At 51.2% G+C, this 11,510-nt stretch overlaps 1 protein-coding gene across 1 annotated transcript; it reads right to left on the bottom strand.

Moving 5' to 3' along the window:
- Window positions 1–27: 27 nt before the first annotated feature.
- ALKBH5 (alkB homolog 5, RNA demethylase) lies at window positions 28–6,161 on the bottom strand. Its single transcript, XM_069734677.1, has 4 exons — window positions 5,345–6,161; window positions 2,327–2,407; window positions 1,518–1,658; window positions 28–912 (listed from the first exon to the last, which is right to left on the bottom strand). Exons 1-4 carry the CDS (start codon window positions 6,028–6,030, stop codon window positions 726–728), a joined length of 1,095 nt encoding a protein of 364 aa, XP_069590778.1. The 5' UTR covers window positions 6,031–6,161; the 3' UTR covers window positions 28–725.
- Between the last annotated feature and the right edge of the window lie 5,349 nt (window positions 6,162–11,510).

Here is an 11,510-nt window from a genome sequence, read left to right on the forward strand (position 1 = left end):
CGCTTGGATAAACAGGATTGGTGAAGATTTCAGCAAAACAGAATTTAATTGGATAATTTACAGAGACCTGGAGGTGTACAGAATAAAAAGAAATCTGCTCATATACTTTATTATTAGTGAGTATACTAGAAATAAAAACTTCTGGATTCCTTGGAACTTATTATTAAATCATCTGAAAAGGCATCAAGGACCATTCTAACAATTTTTTTTTTCTTCTTACAATAAGAGGGGAGAAAAGAGTGCGTGAGGGGGGTGGGGGACACAGCGGCTTCCGCTGCCGCCGCCGAGGATGGTGCGCGCACCGGAGAGTGCTTCATCCTGATCTCGATGGATCCTTCTGAACTCAGGGACAGAAAAATAAAAAAATTCAAGTGAAGAAAAAAAAACAAAACCCCTGTGTTCAATGGAAAAAAAAAACAAAAAACCACACACCAGAACAGCCCTCCTGTGAGCCTTGGGTTTACAGTCTCCCGACAGTGAGCACCGGCCGCAACACCGGCGCTGATGAAGACCCAGGGACATACTCATGGGAAGCGCTGCCCACCCAAATAAAGGGGTTAAAAAAAAGAAAAATAAGAATAAAGTGAGATTGGATCCAGAACATGGTGCATACATTTATAGAAGACAGGACTGGGCTTTCCAATGCAGTCGGAGGAGGAAAATCCTATATTTATATAGATCCACCAGAATCCACCGAGCGGGGGCAGGGTCCGGGCGCAGCGCTCTCAATGGCGCCTCATTTTTACTTTGCGGGCAGGGCTGTCCTCGTCCTCTCCCGTGTCTGTATAGCTGTCCACATAATCGTAAGGCCTCCGCCAATAGTTCTCAGAGCTGAAGTTGCTTCGTCTCCTCGGTTTTGGTAAAAGCACGGATCTTCTGTTCTCCTCTTTATCCATTTCCAGAACCCGAGGTCTGTGGGGGAAGGCAGGGGTTAGGACAAAACCCAATTCTGTTCTCTCACCCCCTTCCCCCCATATCAATCCTGTCCAGACATACCACGTACTACAGATTCTGTAGGTGGTCCGCATTCTCACATTTATAGTAACTGTCAATCCCCCCCACCATTTTTAAAAGATCTCTACTTGAATTCAACTTTACATCAAGAGACCCCCAAAATAACAACACTCATTGAGGTGCCCCACCGGATGAATAGGACATGCACACGCCCTGGTGCGCCCCTTGTAGACGCGACAGTCAGCACCTTTCAATTTGGGAGTGAGGACAGGAGCAGCCCTTTAAAAAGGAGGCTGTGTCTATTGTAAGTGAAGATCAAGGAGGTCACCCCTGCAGCCCTATACACAAAGGCTTGTGAGGAGCCCCCCAAAAACACAAACCCCATTAAGAGGAATTTTTCTGGATACTATAATTATGACCCCTCCTTAAGGGTTTTCCAGAACAGAAGCACCTGTCTGAAGCCAGTAGTGTCCATCCAGCCCTATAGGCGCCACACTGCACCCGCTGTATGACGGAGCCACGTACGAGACCCCCGCTGCTCAGTGATGGAGACGGACACTTACCGGTGAGCGGCGTCGGGATCGGCTTTGCGGTGGGACCGCTTTGGTTTCAGGATGTGTTGTCTGTTACTGCCAGATAACCTCTCGGGGTGAGAGCTGCTGCCCAGGGACTTGGTCTCCAGCCGCGGAGCTTCTGTTCTTGTTCTGTAATATATAGGAAAACCCAATATTAAAAACTCATCTATAAATTTAATTCTGCACAGATTCTGCAAAAAAAAAAAAAAATATATTATATATATATATATATATATATATATATATATATATATATATATATATATATATATATATATATACATACATACATATATACATACATATATATACATACACACACACACTATGCCTCCGAAATAGAAAAAAGTTAAGGTCCAAACATTTGACGGTCACTATTTTAGCCATCATGTCTATGGTGAATATTTCCCTCCATTCATCTATACACATGACGTTATTTGCCCTCAGATCAGGCCAAGTCTAGACCGGGGGATGGCAGGGGGTCTGGGTACTGGAGACTCGCATCACTGAGGCTATGGCCACGCTAGCAGTAATGTGGAGGAGCCTTATAAGCCGGTCTGCGAGCTACAAGCCCCGAACAGCTTCACATCATAAAAAACCCGCGCCAACTAGGAGCACCGGTGGCACCCGTCATCCTGGCACTGCCCTCACCCTCCTCGGCACAGGGTCATTTCCACTATGCGGTTGCCAGTCTCCTGCATGTGACCCCGTTTGCCCATCTGGTGACATGAGGTCAGCGCCAGGTACCAATGATGGCCCCAGCGAGACTCGGCCAAATGCTTAAGCACAAGACTTACTTCCTAAGTATGACGACGGCGCGCCGCTCCTTGATGTCCTGGGGTCGGATGCAGTGTGTGATGTCGTCGGCGGCATATCCACTGCAAGAGAAAGAAGACACGGTGAGTCGGGGATACAGCGTCACATGACGAGGCAGGAATATCAGGGGGCGGGCAGGCCTCATAGCAGAGAACAATAGCGGATGTCATCGGTCTCATCACATGGCTTCCCTACACCACTGCTGCCGGAGGCCCATTTCTTTGTGGAGGAAACACTATAGCCGTGGCTAGCATGCAGGTTTCCGTCACACAGGCAGGGGGCAGCGCACATCCGGGTACTGCTCCTTACAGATCCCATTACACACCCACAACGTTCCTATTAGGGGCCCCGAAGAGGAGGTGGCGGAGTGTTACCCAAATAGGAAACCACCACAACATGGGGAGGGCAGAGTCATCATAGGGATGAAAGAGAGGAGTAGTCAGCAGGCAAGGGTTCATATAAAAGTACAACGACCCCCCAAAAACAGGAGATGACCCATACAAATAGTGTAATCGCAGGACCACCACTACCGGCATCACAGCTGCCATGACACCCAGAGGGCATGGGCTACAGCCTTCCATTATTTAACTCAGGAACCAGGGGGCTCAGTCTGAACAACGTCATAGAGGGCATCTGACCAATGTATGGGGGCACATGGCTGCTTCACCGTATCTTACTCATGACTAAATTATGGGACGAGAAGGAAGACGTAGACCCGGGAGCGCCAGGGAGAAGAGGAGCAGATGAGGGAACAGGATAAAGCGGCCTGAGCAGGAAGTGGCGGAGCATAATCCAGATCAGAGTGGATTACATGACGGACCCTCCGGCCAGGACATGGTGCCCACCCCGGCCCTGGAGCCCCGCACACACCTGGCTTCTCTATAGGGAAGCACGAGCTCTGAAGATGAAAATAATCTCTTGGCATCGGCGGCCCCTGCACCTGGAGCCCACGTGACGCGCGTCCCCTCCCCCACACACCGGGGTACAGCTCCAAGTCACCGACACTTGGCTGCCCTGCGACCACCGGAGACGTCGAGGAGTCACATGGACAGTGATCGAGGAGGTGATCGGCCCAGCGGGATCTGCTATACTATGTAATGATGTCAGGACATGCTGGGAGTTGTTGTTCCCCACACTACAGACACATGATCTGTGTCTACAGCTGCATCCCAGGGGTCGGAGGAAATGAGGAGCAGTCATGGTAGAAGTCTTATACCCCCCGATGTAGGACCCGTGGGGCAGAGCCCATGTGCACAGTACTAGAGATGGCGGCTACTGCCGTCTATGGCCGGTCCCAGACCCCGGAGGAGGTGACGGCCATGTGTCCTAGTATGAGGACAGAGCAGATTAATGCAAACCACTACAAGTCAGGGGGCAGCAGAGTGCGGGATCAGGGGGCCGCTGCACTAACTGCAAGCAATCATGTGCTCCGGTACATCCGGCCCACATGTGACACTGGGGCAAACTAACGAGTGCGGAAGGGAGAGGGGGGGGGGGGTCATAGGACGCCGCAGAGCAGTGTGACGTAGGCAACATGGAAGGGGGGATATGGAGGGGAACCACAAGTCCCAGAGAGCAGGGGAGGGGCACAAGAAGGAGAGACATGGAGGGGGAAGGACCACTAGTCCCAGGTACTTAAGTGGGTGTGGAGGGGGCTACAAGTACCAAACAGTAAAGAGAGACATTTAGGTGGTGGGAAACACTACAAGTCCCAGCCAGTAAAGTGAGAGATGAAGGATGGAAGAACCTCAGGAGGGAGAGAATAGCGGCAGGATAAGAGACACTACAAGTCCCAGCCAGTACAGTAGGGCAGGCAGAATGGGGGGGGGGGGGGGGGGGGGGGGAGTGTCAAGACATTTACAGGAGGGAGGCAGCTAACAGCTAGTAAGGAGGGAGACACTACAAGTCTCAGCCAGTAAGGAGTCAGATATTGGGGAAGGGAGGAAGAGACATGAAGGGGACCACAAGTCCCAGCCACCTGAACAGGGGGACATGGAGGCAGGCTATGGAGGGAGCACAAGTCCAAGCAATCTGAAGGCAGGCTATGGAGGGAGCACAAGTCCAAGCAATCTGAAGGCAGGCTATGGAGGGAGCACAAGTCCAAGCAATCTGAAGGCAGGCTATGGAGAGGACCACAAGTCCCAGCAATCTGAAGGCAGGCTATGGAGGGAGCACAGGTCCCAGCAATCTGAAGGCAGGCTATGGAGGGGAGCACAAGTCCCAGCAATCTGAGGAGGGGGCTATGGAGGGAGCACAAGTCCCAGCAATCTGAGGAGGGGGCCATGGAGGCAGGCTATGGAGGGAGCACAAGTCCCAGCAATCTGAGGAGGGGGCTATGGAGGGAGCACAAGTCCCAGCAATCTGAAGGCAGGCTATGGAGGGAGCACAAGTCCCAGCAATCTGAGGAGGGGGCTATGGAGGGAGCACAAGTCCCAGCAATCTGAGGAGGGGGCTATGGAGGGAGCACAAGTCCCAGCAATCTGAGGAGGGGGCCATGGAGGCAGGCTATGGAGGGAGCACAAGTCCCAGCAATCTGAGGAGGGGGCTATGGAGGGAGCACAAGTCCCAGCAATCTGAAGGCAGGCTATGGAGGGAGCACAAGTCCCAGCAATCTGAGGAGGGGGCTATGGGGGGGAGCACAAGTCCCAGCAATCTGAAGAGGGGGCTATGGAGGGAGCACAAGTCCCAGCAATCTGAAGGCAGGCTATGGAGGGAGCACAAGTCCCAGCAGTCTGAGGAGGAGGCTATGGAGGGAGCACAAGTCCCAGCAATCTGAAGGCAGGCTATGGGGGGAGCACAAGTCCCAGCAGTCTGAGGAGGAGGCTATGGGGGGAGCACAAGTCCCAGCAATCTGAGGAGGGGGCTATGGAGGGAGCACAAGTCCCAGCAATCTGAGGAGGGGGCTATGGAGGGAGCACAAGTCCCAGCAGTCTGAGGAGGGGGCTATGGGGGGAGCACAGGCCGCAGACAGGCCGCAGACAGGCCGCAGGCGCCGGTACCTGAGCACGGTGACGCTGCCCCGGCGGACCGGCAGGAAGAGCACGGGCTCGGACACCCGGATCGGCTTGAACTGGAACTTGCAGCCGAAGCAGAGCGCGGAGTCGCTGAAGAAGGACACGGAGACGATCGGCCGCTCGAAGATGTGGATGGGGTCCACGTGGGAGACGATGCAGCCGCCGGGCTGGTAGTCGTTGATGACGGCGCTGTTGACGAAGCCCTCGGGGATGACGCGCTTCTCCACCAGGCGCCGGATCACCAGCTCGTGCACCCACTCCGGGATCTCGTCCACCTCGCCCTTCGGGTAGAGGCGCTCCTGGCCCGGCCCGCGCTTCTGCAGCTGCGCCCCGTACGTGTAGCCTTCCCCGAAGAAGTACTTGTTGCGCAGCGGCGCGCGGTCCACCGTGTGCTCCCGGTACAGCCCCTTCTCGGCGCGGGACACCACCTCGTCTATCTTGGCCTCGATCCGGGAGCATTCCTCCGGGGAGAAGAGCCGCACCTGCCGGATCCCGGAGCGCACCTTCCGGGCTTCCTCCTCCTCCCCCTCCGCGTCTGACGCCGCGCCTTCCTCCTCTTCCTCGGTGTCCGAGGCCGGCTGCTTTCGCTTCTTCATCGCGGCAGGCGGCGGGGGCTCCCGGGACAGAGACTGCAGCTTCTCCCGCAGGTCGCTGTAACCGCTGGAGGACATGGCTCACCCGGGGCTGGAGACGGGCATGGCCGAGGATTCAGTCAGTCAGGCGGCCGCTTCCATTCACCACAACCGGAGAGCGGCTCTCGCTGCGCAAGCGGCCGCCGCTGTGACAGGGCCGCTGTGAAGAGATCCTTAGTAGGATTGGTCAGATAACCTGCCAATCACTCTGGGAGGCGGGGCAACCGTGTGACGCAGCAATCCTCATGAAGCCCCAGTAAAGTGGGGCTGTCCATGTACCGCCTGCCCATTTTTTCGACATTTCACCTTTCTTGTACTCAAGTACAAACAATCTCAGCCTGTAGAATAAGGCGTATAATAAGTGTAAATAATTTCCTGTGCTATTCCTTTGTCGACATAACATTAATACATGTTTATTTAGGATCAGGCGCCTCGGGCACCTTTTGTTTTGGTGCTGCACTATAGTGTCGACGTGACTGGAGTAACGTTTTCCAGGGCGTGGAGTACAAATATGGCTGCTGGTGAGCTGCTTTCTGGTGTACCAAGATGGCTACTGATTGGCAAGCCGGCTTTAGGCTCCTAGCATTGGTTAACCGCCCAATCAATCACAATAATGGGCGTGGTGATATACCGGTTAGGCCACCTTTAGAAGGACCCAGAGGTCTGCGGCTGTCTACCTATGTGCCTGTCCTGATAGTGTAGTCCACTCTGTTACATATGCAAACCGGATACAATGTTCGGTGCTCGGTCAGAAACACTAACACGTGATTGTTTTCATTATGTCTATGACACCAGTAGAATTAGGAAATGTTACTTTGGTATCTGGCGCCCAGGACAGCTTTTATTTTGATACCACGTTGATGTAAGAAGGCTCATGTATTGCAGGACGTGGAGTACCAAGATGGCTGCCGTATGATTTTTGGTGTACCAAGATGGCTGCGGCTTAGTTGTATAACTTTGTGATTACCGCATTGTGAGATTACGTAGAATTAAACTGACATTTTATTCACTAAATATGGTTTTCTCTTCAAAAGAGGCTTAAGGCGTAGCTATGCCCCCCAAATAGTTTGGGCTGAACTACAGTGACCATTGTCATTGATTTACTGATCCAGTCACGAAAGAGAAAACGGAGAGATCTGATCCTCCAACACTGAGCGTCTCATGATTTGTGTTGAGTCTATGAAACAAAATGATGTGTTCTGACCCATGAATCCTTCCAACGTTTGTGGTATCTGGCCTGACAGCCAGAAAGAAAGAAAGAGAGTGCGCCCAGTGTCTAGAGAGTTCTCACATAACCTGTGCCAGAAAGAGAGCGCTACTATAAACTGTCAGAAAGAGAGCGCCGCTATAACCTGTGCCAGAAAGAGAGCGCCGCTATAACCTGTGCCAGAAAGAGAGCGCTGCTACAACCTGCCAGAAAGAGAGCGCTGCTGTAAACTGCCAGAAAGAGAGCGCTGCTACAACCTGCCAGAAAGAGAGCGCTGCTGTAAACTGCCAGAAAGAGAGCGCTGCTATAACCTGTGCCAGAAAGAGAGCGCTGCTATAACCTGTGCCAGAAAGAGAGCGCTGCTATAACCTGTGCCAGAAAGAGAGCGCTGCTGTAAACTGCCAGAAAGAGAGTGCTGCTATAACCTGTGCCAGAAAGAGAGCGCTGCTATAACCTGTGCCAGAAAGAGAGCGCTGCTATAACCTGTGCCAGAAAGAGAGCGCTGCTATAACCTGTGCCAGAAAGAGAGCACTGCTATAACCTGTGCCAGAAAGAGAGCGCTGCTATAACCTGTGCCAGAAAGAGAGCGCTGCTGTAAACTGCCAGAAAGAGAGCGCTGCTATAACCTGTCAGAAAGAGAGCACTGCTATAACCTTTGCCAGAAAGAGAGCGCTGCTATAACCTGTGCCAGAAAGAGAGCGCTGCTATAACCTGTATCAGAAAGAGTGCATCTATAACCTGTGCCAGAAAGAGAGCGCTGCTATAACCTGTGCCAGAAAGAGAGCGCTGCTATAAACTGTCAGAAAGAGAGCGCTGCTATAACCTTTGCCAGAAAGAGAGCGCTGCTATAACCTGTGCCAGAAAGAGAGCGCTGCTGTAACCTGCCAGAAAGAGAGCGCTGCTGTAACCTGTGCCAGAAAGAGAGCGCTGCTATAAACTGTACCAGAGAGTGCTGCTATAACCTTTGCCAGAAAGAGAGTGCTGCTATAACCTGTGCCAGAAAGAGAGTGCTGCTATAAACTGTGCCAGAAAGAGAGTGCTGCTATAAACTGTCAGGAAGAGAGCGCTGCTATAACCTGTGCCAGAGAGTGCTGCTATAACCTTTGCCAGAGAGTGCTGCTATAACCTTTGCCAGAAAGAGAGTGCTGCTATAACCTGTGCCAGAAAGAGAGTGCTGCTATAAACTGTGCCAGAAAGAGAGTGCTGCTATAAACTGTCAGGAAGAGAGTGCTGCTATAACCTGTGCCAGAGAGTGCTGCTATAACCTTTGCCAGAAAGAGAGCGCTGCTATAAACTGTCAGAAAGAGGGCGCCGCTATAACCTGTGCCAGAAAGAGAGTGCTGCTATAAACTGTCAGGAAGAGAACGCTGCTATAACCTGTGCCAGAGAGTGCTGCTATAACCTGTGCCAGAAAGAGAGCGCTGCTATAACCTGTATCAGAAAGAGTGCATCTATAACCTGTGCCAGAAAGAGAGTGCTGCTATAACCTGTGCCAGAAAGGGAGCTCTGTTATAACCTGTGCCAGAGCGCTGCTATAACCTGTGCCAGAGAGTGCTGCTATAACCTGTGCCAGAAAGAGAGCTCTGTTATAACCTGTGCCAGAGCGCTGCTATAACCTGTGCCAGAAAGAGAGCGCTGCTATAACCTGTGCCAGAGTGCTGCTATAACCTGTGCCAGAAAGAGAGCTCTGTTATAACCTGTGCCAGAGTGCTGCTATAACCTGTGCCAGAAAGAGAGCGCTGCTATAACCTGTGCCAGAAAGAGAGCTCTGTTATAACCTGTGCCAGAGCGCTGCTATAACCTGTGCCAGAGAGTGCTGCTATAACCTGTGCCAGAAAGAGAGTGCTACTATAAACTGTCAGGAAGAGAACTCTGTTATAACCTGTGCCAGAAAGAGAGCGCTGCTATAAACTGTCAGGAAGAGAGCGTTGTTTAAACTGCTAGAAAGAGAGCGCTGCTATAAACTGCCAGAAAGAGAGCGCTACTGTAAACTGTCAGAAAGAGAGCGCTACTATAAACTGCCAGAAAGAGAGTACTGCTATAAACTGCCAGAAAGAGAGCGCTACTGTAAACTGTCAGAATGAGAGCACTGCTATAAACTGTCAGAAAGAGAGCGCTGCTATAACCTGTGCCAGAAAGAGAGCGCTGCTATAACCTGTGCCAGAAAGAGAGTGCTGCTATAAACTGTCAGGAAGAGAACGCTGCTATAACCTGTGCCAGAGAGTGCTGCTATAACCTGTGCCAGAAAGAGAGCGCTGCTATAACCTGTATCAGAAAGAGTGCATCTATAACCTGTGCCAGAAAGAGAGCGCTGCTATAACCTGTGCCAGAAAGAGAGCTCTGTTATAACCTGTGCCAGAAAGAGAGTGCTGCTATAAACTGTCAGGAAGAGAACGCTGCTATAACCTGTGCCAGAGAGTGCTGCTATAACCTGTGCCAGAAAGAGAGCGCTGCTATAACCTGTGCCAGAGAGTGCTGCTATAACCTGTGCCAGAAAGAGAGCTCTGTTATAACCTGTGCCAGAGTGCTGCTATAACCTGTGCCAGAAAGGGAGCTCTGTTATAACCTGTGCCAGAAAGAGAGCTCTGTTATAACCTGTGCCAGAGTGCTGCTATAACCTGTGCCAGAAAGAGAGCGCTGCTATAACCTGTGCCAGAAAGAGAGCTCTGTTATAACCTGTGCCAGAGCGCTGCTATAACCTGTGCCAGAAAGAGAGTGCTACTATAAACTGTCAGGAAGAGAACTCTGTTATAACCTGTGCCAGAAAGAGAGCGCTGCTATAAACTGTCAGGAAGAGAGCGTTGTTTAAACTGCTAGAAAGAGAGCGCTACTATAAACTGCCAGAAAGAGAGTACTGCTATAAACTGCCAGAAAGAGAGCGCTACTGTAAACTGTCAGAATGAGAACGCTGCTATAAACTGCCAGAAAGAGAGTACTGCTATAAACTGCCAGAAAGAGAGCGCTACTGTAAACTGTCAGAAAGAGAGCGCTGCTATAACCTGTGCCAGAAAGAGAGCGCTGCTATAACCTGTGCCAGAAAGAGAGTGCTGCTATAAACTGTCAGGAAGAGAACGCTGCTATAACCTGTGCCAGAGAGTGCTGCTATAACCTGTGCCAGAAAGAGAGCGCTGCTATAACCTGTATCAGAAAGAGTGCATCTATAACCTGTGCCAGAAAGAGAGCTCTGTTATAACCTGTGCCAGAAAGAGAGCTCTGTTATAACCTGTGCCAGAAAGAGAGTGCTGCTATAAACTGTCAGGAAGAGAACGCTGCTATAACCTGTGCCAGAAAGAGAGTGCTGCTATAAACTGTCAGGAAGAGAACGCTGCTATAACCTGTGCCAGAGAGTGCTGCTATAACCTGTGCCAGAAAGAGAGCTCTGTTATAACCTGTGCCAGAGCGCTGCTATAACCTGTGCCAGAAAGAGAGTGCTGCTATAACCTGTGCCAGAAAGAGAGCTCTGTTATAACCTGTGCCAGAAAGAGAGCTCTGTTATAACCTGTGCCAGAGTGCTGCTATAACCTGTGCCAGAAAGAGAGCGCTGCTATAACCTGTGCCAGAAAGAGAGCTCTGTTATAACCTGTGCCAGAGTGCTGCTATAACCTGTGCCAGAAAGAGAGCGCTGCTATAACCTTTGCCAGAAAGAGAGCTCTGTTATAACCTGTGCCAGAGTGCTGCTATAACCTGTGCCAGAAAGAGAGCGCTGCTATAACCTGTGCCAGAAAGAGAGCTCTGTTATAACCTGTGCCAGAGTGCTGCTATAACCTGTGCCAGAAAGAGAGCGCTGCTATAACCTGTGCCAGAAAGAGAGCTCTGTTATAACCTGTGCCAGAGTGCTGCTATAACCTGTGCCAGAAAGAGAGCGCTGCTATAACCTGTGCCAGAAAGAGAGCTCTGTTATAACCTGTGCCAGAGCGCTGCTATAACCTGTGCCAGAAAGAGAGTGCTACTATAAACTGTCAGGAAGAGAACTCTGTTATAACCTGTGCCAGAAAGAGAGCGCTGCTATAAACTGTCAGGAAGAGAGCGTTGTTTAAACTGCTAGAAAGAGAGCGCTACTATAAACTGCCAGAAAGAGAGTACTGCTATAAACTGCCAGAAAGAGAGCGCTACTGTAAACTGTCAGAATGAGAACGCTGCTATAAACTGCCAGAAAGAGAGTACTGCTATAAACTGCCAGAAAGAGAGCGCTACTGTAAACTGTCAGAAAGAGAGCGCTGCTATAACCTGTGCCAGAAAGAGAGCGCTGCTATAACCTGTGCCAGAAAGAGAGTGCTGCTATAAACTGTCAGGAAGAGAACGCTGCTATAAC

Source organism: Ranitomeya imitator, chromosome 7 (genome assembly GCF_032444005.1).
Source record: "Ranitomeya imitator isolate aRanImi1 chromosome 7, aRanImi1.pri, whole genome shotgun sequence".
NCBI lineage: Eukaryota > Metazoa > Chordata > Amphibia > Anura > Dendrobatidae > Ranitomeya > Ranitomeya imitator.

Coding starts and splice junctions, on each gene's coding strand:
- ALKBH5 (XM_069734677.1), bottom strand. CDS start 6,030: ATGTCCTCCAGCGGTTACAGCGACCTGCGGGAGAAGCTGCAGTCTCTG. Junction 2,408..5,344: donor GGCAGCGTCACCGTGCTCAG/GTACCGGCGCCT, acceptor TTTCTCTTGCAG/TGGATATGCCGCCGACGACA. Junction 913..1,517: donor GATCCCGACGCCGCTCACCG/GTAAGTGTCCGT, acceptor CTTCCCCCACAG/ACCTCGGGTTCTGGAAATGG.